Source organism: Miniopterus schreibersii (genome assembly GCF_964146895.1).
Source record: "Miniopterus schreibersii genome assembly, chromosome: 3".
NCBI classification, from domain to species: domain Eukaryota; kingdom Metazoa; phylum Chordata; class Mammalia; order Chiroptera; family Miniopteridae; genus Miniopterus; species Miniopterus schreibersii.
In genome coordinates, this window is record NC_138103.1 from 85,795,954 (window position 1) to 85,819,935 (window position 23,982).

Here is a 23,982-nt window from a genome sequence, read left to right on the forward strand (position 1 = left end):
ACAATCAAGCAGAAAAGAAAAGTGGATGGAAAGAGTATATTAATACCCTCCCAGGGACAATAAATTGTATTAAACACTATCAAATTTACCAATAGCTGGCTACAAGCCAACGCACCCCCCCCCTTTTGGGTTTTAGTAGTTGAAGATTAACAGGCTGAGAGTTTATTCTTCAAGGAATAGCGTCCAACTTTCTTGATGCATCCCCAAGCAGCCCTACCTGGGATTAAGATCCGATTCCTCCTTGTGTGATTTATCAGGAGGCTTGTCTTCCTCATTGAAAAGCAAAAGCTCATGTTTCTCAGAAAAACACTGAGCAACAGAAATTTTCCTAATTATCCAAAGTGAGGGAATATGGGAGCAGCTGTTTTTTAGAGTTAAAGCAGCAGAAGCTACATGTGACCTGAATCAGCTGAAACCTGCATTAAATATATGCCAGAGATGTTCAGGTTTTCTACATCACTGGTTCTTCAGCCCGCTCCCATATTAGAACACCAAGAGCTTTGAAAACCTCCAGTACCTGTGATGTACCCCAGACTAATTAAATCATAATCTCAGGAGGTATGATCCAGGCATCAGTGTTGTTTTAAAACTCCCCAAGTAACGTCACCGCGCAGTCACATCTGAGAATCCGCTCACGAAACAGAGCACTTAGAAATTTCTGCAGGTGCACAGCTCTGTGCTCTGAGCACTTCAACTTTCAGGGTCCATTTCTTCTTTTCTTCCACAAACACATCATTATTCAGCAGCAACCCCCAAATAAAAACCAAGGATAAGACTTGAAAAATCAAACAACAAACAAACAAAAATTCAATCAGGCCAATGTAAGAAATGAGGTGGGAGGAAGTTGGACCAGTCATAACCTGAGGAACATTTCTCATGGTGCTGACTTTATAATGGACAAAATTTCTGGGGAATGTCAGACTTCATTCTCTCTTTTCAATTTAAAGAAGAACATTGACAGAGCTGAACTTCAGCATCCTCTGAAGATGATCTGAAAATGGAAATCCACATGAGACTCCAACAAGAATTTTGGTTTATTTAGCTTTACCTTTTAATATGTGAACTCTATGTACTATAAAGAAATTTGGAAGGAGATCAGGGGTTTATTAACTAATTTCTTATAATAAATTTGGTGATAATATTTTAGATAAAATAAAATTACTTGATAGAGAAATATTTTTAAAATCGACATGATTAGAAGACTGAGAAATGCTAAAATCTATCATTTGTGGGGACAGAGGTCAAACTCAATTATAGCCAGATTATTAGTAGTGTTTTCTCTGAATATTTTACCTCTTTTTGGTATTCTTTTGCTATAACCTCTTACCATTTAAATACTTCAACTGAGATGAAGTAGTTTTAAAAAAGATCTCCAATGCCACTGAGTAATTTATCACTTCCTAATTCTACCATATGCACTCAGGTATATCAGAAAAGTAGGCTCTCTGAGTCTGCCCAGGTTCTTGCTCATGTGAGAGACGCAGCAGTTACTTTTGGTGCAGGCCTAACCGAGGGGCCGTGGTAGGCGCCCAGGGACTCATCTGTTGTCCTCCACGTACGTTCCACTGCACAGATGAGGAGTTTCTGCTGACTTTAACTTACTGCCTTTCCCAGTTACATTTTTGGAAAGAAAGAGAAATCCTATGTGTAATTTTTTGTATTTTAGTATCCATCCACTCAACACATACTTATTAAGCACATATTTTGTGTCAGCTCAACTCGGTTGTAGGAGCTGGAGACACAACAGGAAACAAAAGAAAGATGAAGTCCTTTGAGCTTACAATCTAGCAGAGGGAGGCACATAGTTAAAAAAATAGAGAGAGAGAGAGAGAGATGTAGATGTAGATATATATAGATGATAGATAGATGATAGGACGTAATTGAAACTTACAGAAAGCTTTAAAAAATCTATCATTGAAAATCCTTAAAATTTTTCCAGAAAAAACAATGTCTAATTAAATTACAATAAGTAAGGAAGGTGCTATAATAAGCTGGATGTATTTCATTTTAGTGGCTATTTCATTTGCAAACATTACAACGTAGACACCTCTGATCCTTTAAATTCCATTGTCTGTAAGAATGATCATTCTGATGCTTAGGGCATTTTTTTCATATTTTGAAGTTCAAGGCTAATTGTAAAGTTGGGATTTAAAACACTGGTACATCCTGAGAGCCTAAGGTGGGCAAAATAGTCTCTAAAATTACTCATTTTTTAGTTCCAGTGATGGGATGGGAGAATCTCACCCAGTGTGAAGATAACTACCATTAAGCCAATCTGTAAATCCTAGCTAAGGAAAATCAAGAGATGAGTGTGCTCACAGTTCTCCAGCTCAAGTGACTGCGTGCTAATGGAGTAACCCCTGCCAGTTCCTTCCTCTTCTGACCCTTTGAAATGCAGATTATCTGGACAGCTTACTCTTGCATCTGTTGTTGTTGACAAACATCAGAAGATGTAGCCCTATCCCAGGGCTGCTATTTACTATTTCTCTGTAGGCCTTAGTAACTCAATATGAAAATGGAAAAACACCAAACTTGTCCACAGTAAGGCATGAAGTCTAAAGAAAGATAGTATACCTAAAAGTGCTTTATAAACTGTAGTAGGAAAATGCAACTTTTCCTAATTTAACAAATATTTTTGAGGGTCTCCTAAACTCAACTCATATGTCTGAATCTTTTTTGCAGTCATTCAACTTGCAAGAGATAAAACGAAAGACTCGAAGAGCTAAATCTAAAGCCTTTACTCATTCCACTTATTAATTCAGCAAATACTTATTGAATACCTATTAAGTATGAGGCACTTTTGTAAGATTCTAGCAAAAGAGTTGTGAGCAAGTTAATCAAGAGTACCAATCATCATGGAGCTTACAGACTAATATGTAGGAAGATAAATAAATACCTTAATGAAGATGGAACGTGCTGTGATAGTTTAATTGAGGCATGCATCATACGTTGATGGACCCAGGCAGTAGCTCATAAAGTAGACGGTACTTTAATCAAGCCTGAAAAGATTTTAAAACAACAACATAAATTCATATGAAGGAAGAAGGGACCACTAGGGTAGGGGAGAGTTTAGATCATGCTCCTGGAAATAGTGAATAGTCCAATTTTCTGGAGGTAGGCCACACAAAAGAGGTACTAGCAGAAAAGGTTAAAAAACTGTGTTGATGCCCAAACAAGGCCAGCCTTATATGGACAGGCAAGAAGTCTGAATTCAGCAGGCAATGGGGAAAGCAGTGTAAGATGCTGAGTAAAGGAGGGGGTGGATGACAGGTGTGTTTTAAGACTGATCCAACCAGAATGGATTAGAGTAGAAAAGAGTAAAAGGTATGAAACTCATTAGGAGACCGTTGCTATTATTAAATATTTTTCATAATGTCACTGTGACTCATACCAATAATAATGAAACAAATTGCCAAGCCAGCATGCCAAGTTAAGACGTTTAACATGAGTGTGCAAAAAAAACCCACACCCAACACAAAGGTATCTAGCCAATCTCCCATCCCCATGTACTCCCCCCATATAAATATCATGTTTTCCAAACTCATGAATATAACGATCTCTCTTCAGCCTTGTTTAGTATAGCTATCACATCCTAAGTAGCAGAAACCAGCATTCTACCCATATGCAGAGCAGACACACAGAGTGAATCCAGCCCCAGCTAGGAAACTCACTCGCTAGAACATTTGTTCAGGCAGCAACTACCCATCAGCTACCCATTTCTGGTGGAGCAGAAATGCCTCAGCCTCTTTCTCCCCAACCACCTTGGAAATTCTGTTAATTTACTTGAAAACATGAAGGCGAGGCCATCAGCAGCAGTAATGTGTAAAGCCAGCCGTTATTTCTTGTGGTAGAGCAATGCCAACCAGCAGCCAGAGTGACTGACAGACACGTAATGTTCATGTGGGACAGAGAGAGAAAAAGCAAAATCCTACCTATCAGTCAGCATAAGAAGAGAGAAATGAAGCTCTTCACTTGAACTCTCATCATTCACAAAGGACATCTGTGTATTGATTCCAACAAAATGCTCCTTGGGCGTAGCTATGTGAAAAATGTTTTTATGGTCAAATTTAGTTTTAGCCTCAAGCTAAAAATATGTGTCAGAGGACTTAGCTCCCCACCTGAAATAGTTTCCATAGACGCCTGGATAAAACTCAGTGTATTCTTGGCTCAGCCACTGCATTGTACCTACAGAAGAAGTGCAGCTCAGCGCTGACCGTGAACCTGTTCAATGTCACCGGCGTTCGCACGGCAGCTCCTCTGTTTATTTTCCCTTGCAGCTGGGAAGCCACTTCGCTGCACCTGCTCACCGCCTGCCAAGTATTTATTCTTTGTCCAGCTAGTTCTGTTTCTCACAGGGGCTTTTTCTTTGCCTTTTTTGGGAAGAGAACTGAATAATTCATAGCACATTCAAAACTAAGAATATATATATATTTTTTATGTATTGTATGTGTGTATATATATCTTTGTATACAGAAAGTGTGTAAGGTATATATAAAGGTGTATAAGATAGATATAGATATAGATATAGGTATAATATTATCAATCATGCTCTCAAACATACCGTATTTTTAACTTAAATGTCCTGAAATATTGTTCTGTTTCAAGGGTTCTGCTGCTTGAAATGATAGCACGTAAGATTATTTACACAGAAAAGGAGTTGTCTTTGAGATAAACTGATTTGAAATATCAATGTTTTATAAGCTTAAAGTTTTGATCTGAACGACTTGATAAAATAGTTCAGGAAACAGAAAAAGGCAAAAACCTAGTTTTGCTCCCACAATACTTAAGATGCAGGGAGCAGTTGTATCAATATATTAGACAAGCCTGGAAGGGTAATGCCATGCCATCTGGCCCCGTCAGGAACTATGCGGAGTCCTGAAACAGAAAGAGAAACAAAAACACCCAACAAAATAAATAATCAATAGAGAGAAAATAAAGCAAGAGCCCACGAGAATCTTCCTACAGTTGTCATTGGTAAGGTGTGGAGCTTTGACTGCGCTTACTGTAAGAATACTGGTGGTAATGCCCTGGCTGGGTGGCGCAGTTGGTTGGAACATTGTCCTGTACACTGAAAAGTCATGGGTTTGCTTCCCCGTCAGGACACATACCCAGGCTGCCCGTTCAATCCCCAGTAGGGGCATGTACAGGAGGCAACTGATAGACGTTTCCCTATCACATTTATGTTTCTCTCTTTCTCAAATCAATAAAAACATATCCTCAGGTGAGGATTATAAAAAAATAAAAAAAGAATATTGATGGTAATGTTCAAAGATTAAAAAAATTAATCTTTAATTCTATTTTAAAGATACATGCCTAAGAAAATGTCACCAAGTATTTCTTCAGGGTCTTTCATGTAGAAATTTGCCCCTGATACTGAGAATTATAGAAAATGAAAGAAAATATGATGTATGAACTCAAGAGCCACTTTCCACCGGGGATAGAAAGATTAATTGGCTGTTAGGAGAACTGTTTAGGAATGATCCTTCTTGGGTTAACCTCATCATATTATCTATGCCCACAAGGATATAATCAATTTAATCACACTAAGAAATAGTTGGTTGTTAGTATTTTGCATTCACCTGTTCAGATATATCATCATTTTAACTTGAGGTCACAGGAGGGCACCTCTAAAGACAAAAATCTATTATTGGCGACAGAAAAGGGAGGTCATCCTCACCATGTTCCTAAACTGAAAGCATAATCCTTCCTCAGACAGCTGGCCCTGCACCACCATATTAAGATCTGTACTGAAGAATTGCAAGGAAAGAAGAAAAGTCTCCTTTTCTTGGTGTTCTGGCCTATAGGGTCTGTTCATGGTGCAGGCAGCAAAGCCAGCCAGGGTGGAGGAAGGGTGACAGGAGGAGATATGAAGCAACATAATCACTTCCTTTGCATAAGAATTTTGTTACCTTCTAAATGGAATACTTTATAATTCCCAGAAAACTTCTTATTGTGGATTCCCTATTGGGATCAAAGCAACATACGAAAATAAATCAAATGTATAAACCCTAGAATCTTATGAGAAAACACTGGAGTACACCATACACATTCCCAATGAAATAATAAGTGAGCCAATAAACTGAAGCCTGTGATTGTAGAAACTGAAGCATTGAAATGTAAACAATTTGGTTCAAAGAGGGAGAAAATCACTTTTACTATAACTTCTGATAATATTTATCAGCCTGTGCATGCATTGGCCCAATTAGTAGATTTCCAGTTTTCTGTATAACAAATCTCTGGATTCTTCTTAAAACCTAAATTCTTCCATAAAGTATCAAGTAGAAACCTAGTTAACTTCAAAATCATGTGTAGAAAAAAATCAGAAATAGATTCATTAGTTGCCACTCCAGAAATAGATTTTTCAGTGGCTACTCCAATTTATAAAAGCCATCTACTCTACCATACAATTACCGCATAATGATGTGAGAAGTGCCAAATATTTCCTCTATTATTGTGCATTTTAATTAATAACTCATCATTTATTTCCCCCACAAGATTTTTCCTAAGAGAACCATAGAACATTAGAGCAAGCAATAATCTGATACAGCCAGAGTTAGGTCAGATCACGAGTTTCACACAGTACATTACCCTTTTTGAGTAGAACCAAGGCCTAAATTATTCTCTCACCCCTAGAAGGAGTTTTTAATCATACCCAGCACAAGGTGCCCACTACTCAGCCATGAATTTGTAAATGATGAGCTTTGCATTCTGAATGATTTGCAAGCTGGATGTGATTGCCGTGCCTTGCTGTGTATTGTACAGGTTTATTTTTCAGGTTAATAACGCTCATTTTAGAATGCAAGTGCATAGAGAATTTAACTGCATCCTTCAATAACTGTTAACTTGACTTGTGCAGACTATCAAGGGGACGTGATTATAGGGTGATCAGAAACCCTCATTTAATTAGGATCCCAAAGCCTCCACTCCAGTGACCCTGTTTCTCTATTCTTGTCCAAATGGGAAAGGTCCCATGCAGCTGACTCCCATCTTGTCACTCCTGGCCTTCTCCCTGTGCCTGTAGAGTGCACAGTGACAGTTTTATATTGGTTTTCTTGCTTCCACATGTGCTTTTTTCCCCCTTAGAGCATATGTTTAATATTTGGGACAGGACAGGATGTTTAAAGTTATGAAGTTATCAGTTTGTTTTCCTTAGAAGGCACAGATGCCCCAACATGCAAAGTCCCAGAGCTCTTAATGTCCTCATAGCAGAAAGTGCCCACCATTGCATCTATGTTTACACAATTATTATTACCTAAATGGCCTAATGTTTTGAGCCAGCACATTTTCACCATTTGCTGCCATTATGTTGACAGAAGACAACCGAATAATATACAAGGAAGAAATCAATGCTTTGATTAAAAGAAAAATGTGTCCAGATGACTTGAGGAAGTTGTTCCAGCCCAGCTTTCCACATGGAATATACCACTTCCATCTGCTCTCACAGTCCCGGAGCATGCCGTCGTTGGTGATATGGGTATTTGTAGTGTCCCATGTTTGAGTGGAGAGCTCACTCTTTAGGCTTACTCTTTAGCCTCCTTTATAGTCCCCCACACCGCCAAAAAGAGGTCTCAAGTTGGCTTAGTACCATTCAGGAGGCAGCAATTCCATACAGTTTTTTCACCAAGTTCCCGAAACTGGGAGAAATTAACAGAGCTGTCCTCAGAAATCCACACCATGTTGCCATTGCCAGTCCTTCAGGGTGGCTTCGGTGGCTTGCCCCTCTGATCTCTAGGTGAGCACGGTGTAGTCTCTCAACAAAGCTGTCATAACGGTGATGGTGAAGGTTTCAAGTTGTAGGTCTAGGCGATCAGAGCAGAGCAAGCCGTGCAGGATTGACTAGTGGCCCACCCACCACATTCGTTTTTTCACTATTGAAAAAATAACCCACATAAATATAGTCAGATAGTTATGAGAGATTTTGTTTTCTTGAGGAAAACTTTAGGAACATCTTGACCAAGATTAATGTGCAAGAGAACAAACATGTAGTTATTAACTTCCTTTTTTGTATCTTACACTCCTGAAAATAATTTTGAGCTTTGACTAGAGCTACACTTTACCCCTGGAAATAGTTTTACTTCTTATGATTTTATTATGTAAAGGCCAAAATAAAATTAGAAACAACCAATCACAACCATAATCTACCTAAGTTAATCATAGCAAAGAACCTCTGTTTTTGCCACAAAACCCACAAAAGGTTTATAATTACTCCTCTTAGACTTTGGTATTGCTATATAATCAAAATAGGAAACAAAGAGCATCGTGTCTTCGCATCAGGGTTATGAGTTTTGTATGTTTTCATTATGAATAAGTGTTTTATGAATCAATATTTATATAGTACTTAGAACAGTGTCTTGTAGATAATAAATCCGTTATACATATTTTTACGTTAAAAGAAATCGTAAATAACTTAAAAAGTGGTGGATTACATTTTCAAATAGCTAAGGAAATTCAAAGATTTGTTTTGCTTTAAGAACATTCTGATTAATTATTGATCTTTTACATGTTTATAAGTTTACTGCAATTTCTATTTTCTCAGTAGAAAGTTGAATTCGTGAGACAGACTGCCATTCCCTGTGGGGCCTGCTTTGCTGTGAACTAAAAATTTATAAGTTTCTCTTTACCAGAATCTAAATTTAATACTACACTAAGTATTGAGCTTTGAAAGATGCAAACATTGGAATTTCGTAACTGTTCATAGGGAAATAAGGCAAAAGCATTATCTGACAATTGAAGATAGAAAATTACTAAGGCTTCCATACAAAGTGCACCTTGAAGGTTGAAAAATATAGATTGCTAGCGTTTTCATGAAAATCTATGTGTTTCTTCTCTTGTCAAGACAAGAGCTGGCTCACTGCCCCAGCTTTGCAAAGTGAGCTCCCTGGAGGACAGTGAATAATATTACTGTCTCTCCAGCACTGGGAAGGAAAAGCCAGTGCTGATCACTACGATTGACGTGTGAATCAGTTCTGGGGCAGAAAGAGTTCCTGTTCCATCTTAGGTAACTAGACTTAAACAGAATAAGTCTTAAAATTTTAGGCCAATGTAAAAGTGGTGTCCTTTTTTATTTATTGTGCATTTTCATGTTTTTGTGGGGTTTTTTACACTTTCACATTTTTATTTTATTCTTTAACTTTATTTTTATTGTTGGAACTGTTACAGATGTCCCCATTTCCCACCCCCTTGCCCATTCATGTTTCACTGTCCTCAGGAGTGAGCGGTGATGTGAGTAATCTACAATAGCAGGTATGGGGGAAACAAAAGCACCAGGGATTTGGCTCTGAGACCCTTCCGATGGTGTGTGCTGCAAGAGATTGTTTTTGTGTGTGCATGTGTCTTTTTAAATATCTTCTGAGTAGACTAATCTTATTACACTAAGTGTATGTACTACCTTCAGCCTAAATTAAGTGGAGAAAAAGAAAAAAAAGACCTAAAAATAAAATGTTGATGAAGCACAGAGAGGTTCCAGCTTCTTCTTCAATCTGAAACATCTGGTTCTTCCAAGCAGTTCCTATAAAATATTTCCAACTAGAACAAAAAAGAAACTGAAAGGGATTTGTTGCAGGACCAAGCAAAGGGCATCCCCTTTGGTGCATCGGTTGAACACTTTCTGGGTGGCTGAAGCCAGGTGAGACACTGGACTGACTTAGACATGAATGAGAAGCACCGGGCCTCCAGGTGCTCACAGTCTAGTGGGTGGGGAGACACTGCGTGAAAAGGGCTGTGATGCAGACAAATTTGAGTTCAATGGAAACACTAAAAGTAGCTAAATAATTCAGCCTGGCTGAATCTGGGAAGGCTTGACAGAGACGCTGACATCCCACCTGGGATTTGAGCAATGACGGCGAATCCACCAGTTAGTCTGGAGGAACAGACCTTCTGGGCCTGGAGAACATGAGCGGGGCTCTGATTTGTGAATTTGGGGGAAAGTTCTCTTACACAGTCTAAAGCATTGAACTTTATTCCCTGAGTAGTTCCTAGTACAATGCCTGGCACATAGGAAACATTCAAGAAAAAAGTGTGAAATGATGTTAGTATATTGGTTTCCAGGGGCTACTGTTACAAAGTACCATGAACCAGGTGACTTAAAACAACAGAATTTATTGTCTCACGGTTTTGGAGGCTGAAGTGAAGGTGCTGGCAGGGACAAAAAGGAAAATGCTTTCTTGCTTCTTTCATCTCCTGGTGGCCCCAGATACTCCTGGGCTTGTGGCAGCATAACTCCAATCTCTGCCTCCGTCTTTGAACGACCATCCCATTTCTGTATGTGTTTCTGCATCTCTTCTCCCTGTGTCTTTGTCTTCTTTTCCTATAAGGACACCAGACATATTGGATTAGGGACCATCATAATGGGTATGACCCATTTTAACTTGATTACATTTTCAAAGACCCTATTTCCAAATAAGGCCACATTCGTAGGTACCAGGGGTAAGGACTTCAACATATATTTGTAGTGAATGTAATTCAACCCACAACGAAAAGAATGAACCATTCAAGGATTTTGTGCAAGGAAATTGACTCATATTTTAGAAAGTTTGCCCTCAATTGGGGACAGAGGTTGTGTTAGAGTGGTAGAGGGTTTGGAAGGAAAATCAGAGTCAGGAATCTCACTTAAGTTGTTGAAAGGAGAGAGATGATGAAAACTTGAAATGAGATGGTAGCAATGGAGACAGAGAAGGGAGGGGAACATTAGATCCATAAGCTAAGCAGAGTAAAGGACTTGGCAACTGATCAGATATACACAGGATTCAAGATGATTCCAGGTTTCTAGTGTAGGCGGCAGACTTGACGATTGGTGACACCATTAACAGGAACTAACACAATGTAAGAAAGAAGACTTTTGCAAAAGATAATGATGCATTCAGCCTTGTACATATTTTATTGGGGATCCATGCAATACACTTTTGGGGAAGGGACTAGCCTAGCATTGTCCAGTAGAATCTGTACAGTGATGGAATTGTTCTGTATCTGTGATGTCCAGTAGCAGGCACTGGCCATGTGTGGCTAATGAGCTCCTGAAATGTGGTCAGTGCACCTGAGGAGCTGAGTTTTTAGTTAAATTTTAATTGATTTAGTTTCCAATAGCCACATATGGCTAGTGGCTGCCATATTAGACAGCACTGGTCTAGCAGGCAGTTGGATATATGTGTCTAATGTTTGAGAGAGGCACAGACAGAGAGAGAGAATGGTCTGTACTGGAAATCAAGATTCGGGAGTCATTAGCTTAGAGGCGATTGCTGAAGCCATGTGTGTGCATGAGCCCACCCAGGGGGAGGCCGGAGGCTAGGAGAGAAGAGTTAGGAGGAAACCCTTGGGGAACACCAGTGGGTGAGTGGTCCACCACAGAGCGGGTGAAAGGAAAAGCAGGAGAGAGAATGGCGCTGCAAAAGCCAGAGGAGAAATTTCAAGGAGAGAGCAGTCCACCATGTCATAGAAAAATAGATTTTATTAAATAAACTATGAGAAAAGGCTTTCACAATTACAATATTCTTTGACCAATAAATGCAATGGCTATATTTTGTTCACCGGAGTTAGTACATTGTGTTCTAACCATGGATTTTGATTTTTATTCTACCCCCTTCTTCTCCCCAACTCTTCTCACTGACATGAAAAACATTTCGAAGGGGAGGAATTTATAAAGATGGCACTATGCCAGCGAACGCAGAATAATGTGCCCCTAAAAGCATAGCCCCGTAGCGGGAGCGTGCCCAGTTTCTCCCCACCAAGTGCTCAGTACAGGTTGTATCATTTTGATCCGATGCCTCCACCAACAATGTCACTTCCCATGGAGTCCACCTAACTCCTGTGTGAACTGGCTGGAATTATGTCCGGTTTGCAGCAGGGGAACCTCGGGCTCATGAAGTTTCATTGACTTGCCTCAGAGGATGCAGGCTGCACACAGTAGGGCAGAGACAGGCATCCAGGTTCATCCGTCTTCCATGTTCTTTCCACCTGAACAGCATTTCCTGAACTTCAGACATTTACAAACGCTGTCATGGTTGTTGTCATATCTACTCACCCCTTACACTATTATTCACACGATATTCTTAAAGCGAATTTAAATTACTGTTTAAAAAACAAATATTCCAGCATTACCTTACTTGAAACACCCTATCACTTGCCATAAATAGAGGATGACTTTTTAGTAAATTATAATGAAAAATAAAAACCCAAAGCAATAAAAATGTTATGAAATGCTAGCTAAATGCTGCTGTCAATGACCTTGAATCTAAGGCCTGCTTTAGAAGAAAGAAAAAAAAGAAAGAAAGAAAGAAAGAAAGAAAGAAAGAAAGAAAGAAAGAAAGAAAGAAAGAAAGAAAGAGAGAGAGAGAGAGAGAGAGAGAGAGAGAGAGAGAGAGAGAGAGGGAGAGAGGGAGGGAGGGAGGGAGGGAGGGAGGGAGGGAGGGAGGGAGGGAGGGAGGGAGGGAGGGAGGGAGGGAGGGGGGGAGGGGGAAGGAGATTCTAAAGCCATGCTCTACCCTTCCTTGCCTTTTGAGAAGGGTAGCACCTAACAGCAGGACAGTCTCTCCCTCACAGATGAAACATCCGCTCTCCATGAAAGAACAAATAGGACCAGATCATCTCCCTTTGCTATGCTGCAGATAGGAACATGGAGGGCACTAAGAAGTTAGCCTTTAAACCCAAAAGAAAACCATAAGGAGGCTGCTGAATTATAATCCAGGGCTCACAGTTTCTGAGGCCACCTGATATTTCATGGAGCATAAATTTCCTAAAAGATTCTCCCTAGATATTCATGTTGCAGACACAATCAGAGTCACTGTAGAGTCCAAAGATGCCATTCTGTAATTTCATTGATTATATTTATGACTCTTAGAACCATGTGGCTTAATAGCTTCCTCAGCAATAACTAATCCCTTCTATAGGAGCTAAAGGGCAAAACCGAATCCCTGCTCTCAGTTCATTTCAGGGTCAGAAACTGGATAACACTGGGGAACTGACGGTCAGGCATAAAAAAGAGCCAGGCATGGGACTGGGCCACATACCCCAATATTACAGAAGCCTCATCCTCAAGATCTCAGGGCTCAATCACCATAGCTCTACCCTCGTGAGACTCGTCCAGGTGACTGGCAAAGCAGGTGTTTTGTTCTTGGGCAGAGTCTTAGCCATAATCAGGGTGCCACCTTCTAGATGACATTACCAACGGCAATCCTGGGGTCCTGAAGCTAACCCCTTCAGGCAAAATGCAAGATAACCTGCCCTAGATAAATTTCTACTTATAGCAGCCAATCCCTTCAATAAGTTCTAGGTGTGCATATAATTGAACCACATTATGGAAAAATATTTTTATATAAAACAAGAAGAAAAAAGATCCTTCAGATGGTATTTTTTCTTCACTCGCTGAGTTTTAATAATTGTATTTTTTTAAGCTCGAGTTTAAGCTAAGAAAAGAAACCTTGCTTTTTATGGCAAGAGATCTTGAGTAGAAAGACCACTTATAATGGAAAGCATCTTGCACCAAAGTTTTGGTAATCAGAGGAGGAACAAGCAGAGTAGCTTTGTAAATTTTGACTTTGAAAGGCCAGTGTAATGTAAATATGACTTCCTAGAGTGTAAACAGCAGTGGTTTGAAAATAAAAACTTGTACAAAAGAGGCAGCTATCTAGTTAGAAGAAAATGTGTCTAATAAGCATGTGTGTATGAGATGCCTTGAATATTTTTATACTGTACTGTAATTACTAAAGATGTAAAATTTCCAGGACTCTGAAACCATGAGAAAAAGAGTTTATAGGGTGTGTGTTTTTTCCTCCCAAAAAAAAGACAGCTATGCTTTTGGGTATTCTTTACATATTTAAAGTAACTTAAGAACACAAAACATAGTGTTCTCATGTAAATTACATACTTGGAAACATTTTCAAGTATTAATGGAGCCACAAGCTCTTAAACTTCAAAGAATCAACTATCTCTTAGTTTAGACAACAGTCAAAAATACCGATATTAAAAAAGTATAATTACATGTATTTGACTTAGGATCTCCATTGTGTCAAAGATTATACTCTTTTTGAGAAAATCCAAAAGCTCAACGAAAATATTGTTTCATTCAAATGTTTTTCACTACTGGGAGATTCTATGTTCACTGTCTTCACCTTAGACTTACGAAAACTGACTTTTTCCCCAGACTTGTACAAACTTCTTTTCCTTTGCCGTCCTGGATTTGGTGTGAATAGAGTCCACTCTCAACATACAGTCATTTTTCTCTCTCCCTAAAGGATACAAGAAATTGGAGAGGTCAGAGCCTAGGCTGCGGAGGTACCTTAACAGGCCTGCGGGGCGGAAAGGAGGTGGCTAGAAGTTTGCTTTATAATCTAGTCAAGTGCAAAAACTCCTTTCTTTCTAGACCCAACGGGGCACTCGGGCAGCAGTAACAATGTGTGTTAAATGACCCAGTGAATGAAGGAATAGTTACTTTCTTTTCTGCCTATAAATCTGTATTCTAAGAATCTGCAGCAGCCCAGCCTACAGAATTTTAACACCCAGTGTCTATCCCCCTGTATTACTTGCGGTCCAACTTTATGTTTTTCTGCAAATCTCAGTGCTATGTGGTGTGTGTTTTTTGTTCTGTTTCAATCTTTTAAATATATCCAGCTTTTCAGTATCATTAAGAGCCACAGTTAGACACAAAATTCATGTCTTATTGAAAAAGTATGGGATCATTTCTCCTTTAAGTCCCCCCATTCTGCTTTTGTGATACTTACATGTTTACCTCTATCTTTATTCGAGTCTTACATATTCATAACTGACAACTTCTTTCCTAATCCTTATATTTGTAATTAATCAGGCATGTCATTTTCGCAAATATTTCCTCTAATAGCTTTGTCTCTCTCTGTCCATCCCTCCATGCACCCATCTATCCTACCACAAAATAATTTGTAGAGCCTACCTTTAAAAGATTACATTATCGATTCATATACTTATTCTTGAAAACAAACGTTTGCTCAAAGAATGTCTGCAGGGAAAACAGTGGTCTTGGTGTATAAAAAAGCCTGTTGCCTTTTACATTCTGGAAATATTTCATATTTTATGAAGGTGTATTCCTCTCCTAAGAGTTTGGGCATTTCTTTTCCTGACATTTCAAGGGACATCTTATTTTCAAATAAAGGATTGAGAGTATTTTGTCTACAGCTCATTGCAATGTTTCTTGCCAAGAATGCTTTGTGAGTGATACCTGCCCCTTATGACGATGTGGATACCAGAGAGGCAGCAGGCAAGGAAGGCTGTTAAACCAACTACTATGTGCCATTTCATCATGATCCCCACCTCCAGTTATCAAAAGGATTTCTCAGAATTTCAGGACATTTGATGTGGGCAACAATGAATTTGATCCTTGATAGAAGCTTTTGGAAATGTATATTTCATTTGGTACATTTTGCAATTCTGTTATTTTCCTTGCTCAAAATGTCTGGTAGTGTGGAGACCTTCCATATACTGTCCTTCATTCACGATTTGCCTAGCGGAAGGTTAAGAAAGATGTAAAATAACGGCTTAGTTTTATAGAAATGTATATGAATGTATACAGTGTATTAAAAATAGCAATAATATCCTCTCAGAATTATTGTCAAATTATGTTTTAACCCAAAGGTCTCACCTTAGTGATACAGGCTGATTTTGCCCTCAAGACATCAGATAGGTAGGAATTCTCTTGGAATAGGTATTCAGATATGAAAATAAGTTCATGCCTACAAAATACTCCAAAGCCATATTCTAAATCCATATTCTTCCTTTCTGCTTCTGTTTATATTACAGTGTCATAAGGCCAGCAGGAGGGTCCAGCTTTTTTTCTAAGTCTATCATCATAATATTTGTCTTTGATTCTCTCCTGAGTGTGTAGCCAGGTATCAGGGAACCTTGTTTCTAAGCTCTGTCCAAAAAATTAGCAGCTATTGCCTCGAGAGGGACATAGGAGAAAAAAATCTATGTACAAAAGAGTGCTCTAGATCTGTCTGTAGTCCCCTATGCCAACGAATTATACAACTCGGGAGGTGGACGTGAGCCTTGTTTTAAATTTGAAGCCTTGCTCTATTTGTATATAGACAGTTATATTCTGGGATTCTTAGTAGTTTTATATGAAAAACTTCTGTTTTTATAAATCATACCCAGTGGCAATAAATGGCTCCTAGTGTCAAAGGATAGGAAAGACTGTGTGGCAAGACATGCATATTTTACTCATAATAGCATTTATTTCTGATTTAAAATATGTGTGTGTGCATTTGGGGTAAATATATGTATGTTTTATGTACATATGTGTGTGTATTAGATACATTAAATTATATATATATATGTGATATATTTGGGTAAAATATCAAGAAGAGGTATTTTGTGACAACTTTCAGATACACATATCTCTAGTTGTTACGTGCCTTCGTCCATTTGGGCTGATATTGCAAAATACCACAGACTTGGTGGCTTATAAACAACAGACATTTATTTCTCACAGTTCTGGGGGCTTGGAAATCCAATATCAAAGCCCTGGCAGCTTTGATGTCTGGTGCCACTTGCTCCCTCAGAGTCTGCTGTCTTTGCGCTGCGTCCTCACATGGCAGGAGCGTGAGGGGGCTCTCTGGGGGCTCTTTACCAGGGCGCTAATCTCATTCATGAGGGCCCCACCTCATGACCTAATTACCTCCCTGAAGCCCCACCTCCTAACAACATCACCATGGGGTTAGGATTTCAACCTAACAATTTGAGGGGGATACAAACATTCAGATCATTGCATTACTCATCACTCTTTATTAATATTTATTATCAGGTGCTACTTATTCAATGATGACCAATTATATCCTTTCAAAAATTCTCTGAGGGTTAGTGACCTGCTAAAGAACAAGTAGGAAGGAACTGGAGAATCTTGGTGAGTGCTCGGGGAAGAGACATCCAGCTTTCCTGGCCCAAATCTCCTGACTCCACAGTTGTCTCTCCACTTTGGTGAGCAGTACACAGCAACCAGGAATGACTTCGGAGAGTCCTGCTGCTATACTCTGGACCGGAGAGCAGGAGAGCTGGTACCATGCTCCTGAATCCTCCCAAGGGCAGAATTTCCTCACAGATGTGTAAGGCTGCCAGTGCTCTCTGAGTGTGAGTTCCCTTACCACTCAGCTATGATTATTGACAAAGAAAAGAAAGGAAAACAGAAAGCATTACTAAATGCTCAGCACTCAGGATGCACTCCCTCAGGGCCTAGAGTATAAAAGAGTGAAGAAAAGTGAATCCTTTAAAGATGCAGGCTCTAGGCATCCACCTCCACCCACTCCATAAGTATAGTTCCTCCCTCAGGGCCTAACTCAAGCTATACTGGTCCCCTTGGAGCACTGTTAAGTGTCTTCCCTTTCAAGATGAATAGAGTTTAAGCAGGCGGGAGGGAGATTTCAGAGCCCCTCACAGCTGCTCAAATGTCAGAGCTTAAAGCCCAAGATTATCTTTCCCTCCTGGCCCAAAATAAGTTATCCTCGCCTAAGAAAAACCCAACTTCAGGGGCAGTTCTTGGAGTTCATGTAGTGATGGCAGTTAGGATCGTGATAACTTGGATGGCAGTTTTGAAATGCCTAATTGATTTACATTTAATATTTTCCTGAAAGATTTACTATTCATTTTAGCTGATTACAAAAGTGAGAAGTACATATTTCTTTTCTTACGAATGATTTAAAATGCAGTATGTATACCACCCAGAACAGAAAATTACATGCCAAGCTAGAAATTGTTAATTTTTAAACATCTAAGTATTTGCATTCAATTCAAGACATGTATGTGCACCTACTGTGCACCATAAGCTCTGTCAGATACCACCAGGGCACACATAAAAAAAAGTATTCAATGCTTATTTCAAAGGCATTTTTAATGAAATAGAAGGCAGCAATGCTGCGTAACAAAGCACTCCCAACTCAGTATTTTAGCTCACGCATCTGTGGCTTCAATTGGACATTGGTTGCCCCAGCTGGGCTTAGTTGAGCTTGACTCTCAGCAGCAGGTCGGGCCAGTTCTGTCTGCTCCATCAGTTTCCCCTCATCCTAAGATCAGTGGACTAGCCAGGCACGCGCAACCACACCAGTGACTTTGGGGACATCATAATCCCTACAATTCACTGGCCAAAGCAAGTCACATGGCCAAGCCCAGCATCACTAGACCAAAGAAACATGCTCTTTCTGGGAAGAACTGCAAAGCCACAGGACAAAGAATGTGAGGATACAGGAACAGTGCAAAATTGAGAAAAATAATACAATCAAGCTCATTAAGGAAAGATAAATTCACAAACGGGGAAAGAATTAATTATGTCTCAAAGACACCAGGAAAACGTTCTTAGAGGAGGAGGCACTGGTGCTCAGTCGCAAAAGGTGTTTTTATTTCAAGAGGCAGATGGTGGGGAGGGGCACACAATAATTCAAAGACACTCCATAAGCAAAGTTGTGGGCATTTGAAGGACATTTTCGGGGTTGATTATAAAGCAGTAAATTAAAAGAAAAAAATTACTGAAGTACAAAAAGTATATGGGTATGAAAACTACAAATAGACACTCAGTGAAGATGTGTTGGAATTTTTGTGTTGTATGCTATTACTGGAAGTTCTTTGAAAAAAAAACAGTGTTTGAAAATCACCAAGGTATGAAATGTGGAAAAGCACACAACAATAGAGTTTTTAAGTCTTTAGAACTATAATTGGAGCTGAAAATGACTTAGAAATCATCTAGTCCAACTCCCTATTTCACCGATGAAGAAATTTGTGTTTTGGAGAAAAAGAAACTATCTCTTTGTCTCTCTCTTTCTGTCTCTCTTATATATGCAAAATATATAAAATATATAAACATATTTAGAGAGAATAAGTGTCTTCCTAGATGAATATATCCATCTATAATGTAAAATACATAATATAAATATATTTATAGAGAATAAATTCTTTCTCATGCATATATATTGAGGTAGCGGAATATGAAATGAGCAGATTCCTTATAGTAGTATTCTGAAGAACATGACCCCTCAGAAACTTAAAAACCACTGTGTCTTCATCAAGTTATCTGGTTCCAAGGAACAAAATATCACTCACATTATTCAAATGCAAAGGGAAGGGGTTGTTACTAAGAAGGAAAAAAATAAATATTGCCACAGATACTCAAGGCGTGGGCGTACCATCTGACGTCTAACAAACGAAGGGGTGCTCCCCAGGCTCAGACCCCATAGTTTGGGGTCCAGCTCTCAAAAGACAGGAAGGGGAGGACACTCGGAGACAGGTGAGGGCGAAGACAGCAAACTCTACACCCGCTGGCCCAACTTCCTTTCTGAAACCCACTCTCCTTTGTCAATGAAGCATCTTTTCTGCCTAACCAATATATATTTAGGAAACTAAATCAGTTCATGTTCATAATATAGGAAGTCTCCTCCCGGGAGGGAAATAATGAAACTTTGAAGTCGTGGCCCTTAGAGAGTCACCTCTCACGTAGATCAGAGGTCAGCAAACACGGCCCTCGGGCCACAGCCAGCTGGTTTGTTCTTATACAACAGATTTTATTGCGACTACCGCGCCTGTCTGTTTGCATGTGGTTTGTGGCAGCTTTTTGCACGACAGCGGGGCTGAGCAGTTGCCCAGAGGCGGAGCCCACGCGGCCTGCAGGGCCTCCAGTGTTTCCTACCTGGCCCCGCGCGGGAAAGTTTGCGCGTCCCCGGGGCGGAGGATGCGCCCCTCTCCGGACCGGGTGAGACGCGCGCGCGCTTCAGCTTCGGGTGACGGACTCGGCAGGGTCGGCGGGGATGGGTGTCGGTGGCGTCACCCCAACCCGCCTCCTCCGGGGGGCCCCCTCGCGCCGTCATTAACCCTTTGCTCTCTGTCCTTTGCCAGACTCCGACCTGAGTATGCGCACACTGAGCACGCCCAGCCCAGCCTTGATATGTCCCCCGAACCTGCCGGGATTTCAGAATGGAAGGGGCTCGTCCACCTCGTCGTCGTCGGTCACCGGCGAGACGGTGGCCATGGTCCACTCCCCGCCCCCCACGCGCCTCACGCACCCGCTCATCCGCCTGGCCGCGCGGCCCCAGAAGGCGCAGGCGAGCGTGGAGCGCCTGCCCGACCACTCCATGGTGCGCATCTTCTCCTTCCTGCCCACCAACCAGCTGTGCCGCTGCGCGCGCGTGTGCCGCCGCTGGTACAACCTGGCCTGGGACCCGCGGCTCTGGAGGACTATCCGCCTGGCGGGCGACACGGTCAACGTGGACCGCGCCCTCAAGGTGCTGACCCGCAGGCTGTGCCAGGACACGCCCAACGTCTGTCTCATGCTGGAAACCGTGACTGTCAGTGGCTGCCGGCGGCTCACGGACAGAGGCCTTTACACCATCGCCCAGTGCTGCCCGGAGCTGCGGCGCCTGGAGGTCTCGGGCTGTTACAATATCTCCAACGAGGCTGTCTTCGACGTGGTGTCCCTCTGCCCCAACCTGGAGCACCTGGACGTGTCAGGTAAAGGGCGCCCGCCCTCCCACCACCGAGGCCTTCCCGAGGCACCATCCCAAAGCCGTAGAGGGCACTGCCACCTGGGGAGGGGCCTCTTCTTGACCACCACTAACGATGGGGGTGGACGGGAAGGGGTTGACTTCCAGAGAAACTGTCTCTATGTGATCGCGACCCTGGAGGCCAGCGATCTCTCTCCCATTAAAATAATGCCCACTTCTTAGAGCAACGAGAGGCATCTTTTGTCTGGCACTTCCAAGTTAACACGACTTTTAGATGCCTTTTCCCCCTAAAACGCCCACGGTTATTTCAGAGCAACCATAGGTAATGGGAACCATGTACCTATTCACAGGTAAACAGGAACCGATATCTAAGTCAGGCACAGGTACTTTAAAACCGCCCTTATGTCCATGGGCTATTGTCCTATACAGAGCCAGAGAGCTGAGCCAAGGGATGTGCCATTTTGCGGACGTTGGAGAAAAATCCATCCTGGCTGACTCTCTTTATATTTCACCCCAACTCTCCTCACCTTGGGTTGATTTTGTATCTTTTCTTAAGCAAAATACTCAATTACATAGGGCAAAGGTCAGGCCTATCGAGTGGGGCCTTTAGTTCTTTTAAAAGCTGAGGGAAATCCCAGCATGGCTGCTTTGCTCAGAAACCTCTCTCAGGCAGGAAGAATTAAAACCCAGACTCACCCTTTGGCGCCAGATGTGGATCCGGCCAGACGAACAGCCCCTCTTTATCTCATCTGCTGCCCAGTGAAAAGATGAACATTGGAGAGGCTGAGATGTGTAAGATGCATCGGGGAGTTACAGAAATGAACGGCATGAGCCCCAGCCCCAGGGGTAGCTGGGGAGGGGTCAAGAAGTAAAAAACCGCTGTGACCGGCAAATAAACAGAATTTGGGATTTACAAGCCTCTGAGGTAAATGATACCCTCCCAAAAAACCTGAGGGAAAAGCCAGCTCTCTCAGCTCTCTCTCCCTTTCGAAAGCCGACATCTGAAAATATTTCAGAAGACAGTCAATTATTTTTTGCAGATTCTTCCCCTTGCTGGCAAGCAGCTCTTTGCTCCCCTCTTCAGCTGGCTTCAGTACAAAACCATAGTAACCGTATGTGCAGTCGTGAGCAGCCAATGGCATAATGAAGCAGGAAACGAAGAGGTTTTCTTACTTTTTTTTCCCCTCCAAGGAATTCTGGAGAGAGAAAGCATTGCGGTGTGGTGGAAACTAATTTCAAAACCTTGTGATTTGGGACAATTTGCAGCTTTCTCTAGATGTGTTTCCCCTTCGGTTAAAAAAAAAAAGGCAAGGGATTGGACTCTAACATCCTAAGATTCTGGGCATTGTGGGCCTATTTTATAAACACCTCATTTCCTTTTCATTTCTCCGATTAGAAAATGATTTCTTTTTGGAATCCCCATCTTTGTTAAAGGGACTCCCCATGCAACTTCAATGCAGGCTGCAAGCTATTGTACCCTCTCTTTTGGAGTCCTGTTGAAATTCAGTGCAAAAACTACTTCAGCTGTTTGAGAATGGAAATGCCTTCTAGCATAGCCCCTTTGACTAACCTCTATATGTAAGTCTCAACGCCCTTCCTCTATACCAGTCTAATTTGCCAGTCTGTATATATTTGTATAAACCCTCGAATGTTTCCCAAAGCCCTCCTGTGATATGTGCACATAGGGACCAAAACAAGGGGAATCTGTAACTCACCAAGAGGACAGAATTTCATATATGGAGGAGGGATTTTCAGGTAGATGTGCTTGAGAGATCCAACAAGCCATAAGGATGAATTTGTTATCACCACCTCTGAAAGGTGTCCTCCATTTCTGAGAGAACCTGGGACTTGTATTGATACAGGGAGCAGCCAGAGGGCTGCCAGAGGCGATGTCATCTGTCTTGTTCTCCCTGGTTCTTACAGCTGGCCTCTGATAGTGGCCACCTTCTCAAAGGCAGTAAACTAGACTGTAGAAGACTCATTGCTGGTCTAGAACTTAATCCCCATCCCCCTGAGGACATGAGACTGCCTCTTCCATCCCCAGCAATGCAGAAAATGCCCAACTTGAAAGCTATCTTTTCAAGTCATTGAAAATAACTATAAGTAGCTGTAGTGTTGTATGTTTTTTTAAATTATCACATATTACTTTATATAAATGCTTAGTCAGGGTTCTCCAGAGAAAGAGAACCAGCAGTGGATCAGGAGTCGAGAAACTTTGTCCCAGTCTGGCTGTACAAGTAACAATCTCACTGAGCCTGAGATGTCTCATCTTTAGAAAATGAAGGTTAGATGGGATGATTTCTAAGGTTCTCTCTGTGTCTGCAGTGCATGAACTAGCCATAGATATTACCTACTGAGCCATGGACCAGTTTCTTTTCAACCCAAACTTAGCAAATCTGTAAGAGTTAAGGCTAAAGTTAAAATTAAAAATTATTGATCTAAAATAATATAAGCCTATTGCAATAGTTTCTTTACCAAAACTGAGCTAAACTAGTATTTCATTGAATTTGGAACTAATTTTCAAAAACAGTGCATATATTTCCTTGTACCAAATACAGTATCTTTTACTCTTGAAAAACGAGGAGATGGGCAACCACTACTGTGGATATATAAATTCAGTATAAGCAGAATTACAGTCAACCTAGAAAAAGAAACTCAAAACAAAAGAAGATTTCAGAGCCAAAGTTCAGGGAGTACCAACCACCTCCTGCAAAACCGCGGAGTCCACTGGAGCAGCGCGGGTCACCTCTGACAAGTCGCATCTTTGTTCTCCAGTGTGCCTGGTATGCTTTACTCCTTCCCAAAATTCTTTGACTTGGTAGCACGTGGCTTTTGAACAAAGTTATTCCCAGGACCTGAATTTTACACGAGTTTCCTGGGCAGCCTGCCAAGAGGTGAGAGGAAAGTCCCAGTTAGCACGATCATGCAGCTGCTTGGAAGCCTTGGATAGTACGTGAACCACAAGGCACAGAGGTGCCCGAGGTGAGGCACCTGGCTTAAGACCCGCCAGAGGGATTCGGGTAGAGTAGAGAGAAAGTGAGCAGTCTGTGAAGTGTAATGAACTATGTATGCATATGCATTTATTTATATAATATGCAGACTGTGCATACCAATTCTTTATTTATATTTACATACTAAAGTAATACTGTGCACATTTTACATGGTAATATATAGTGGACTGAATTATGCAATGAAATGAGTGTTTCATATAGTATATGTAACTATATAATAATTATATAATACATAGTGTAAATATGTATATAATTTATGCACACACATGTTCTTGGGCAGAAAACGGGTTAGAAACAATGTTTAGAGTAGCATCTAAAGATGTCTTCCTGAACTTAATTTCCTTTATCTGTAAAATGGATTGTTTTAAAAATCAGGTAAGAAAATGTTTATAAAAACACTTTGTAAACTTCAAAATTCAACACAAATGAAAGGCATTATCATAAAGTAGACAACTATTTTTCAATGTAGATATACATCAGCCAGGGTCAGAGTTTTGAGGACATTTAAATGTTGGAAATAGGATTATCCTACC

The 23,982-nt window shown here is 40.9% G+C and overlaps 1 protein-coding gene across 2 annotated transcripts in view; it reads left to right on the plus strand.

Annotated features, from left to right (window-relative positions):
• The window catches only part of FBXL7 (F-box and leucine rich repeat protein 7), a 299,181-nt gene that overhangs the window by 270,487 nt on the left and 4,712 nt on the right, over window positions 1–23,982 (plus strand). For both annotated transcript variants that reach the window (XM_081131645.1, XM_081131646.1), the window contains exon 3: window positions 19,834–20,445. In XM_081131645.1, the coding sequence (XP_080987771.1) occupies window positions 19,834–20,445 (612 nt within the window). The remainder of the gene's footprint in view (window positions 1–19,833; window positions 20,446–23,982) is intronic.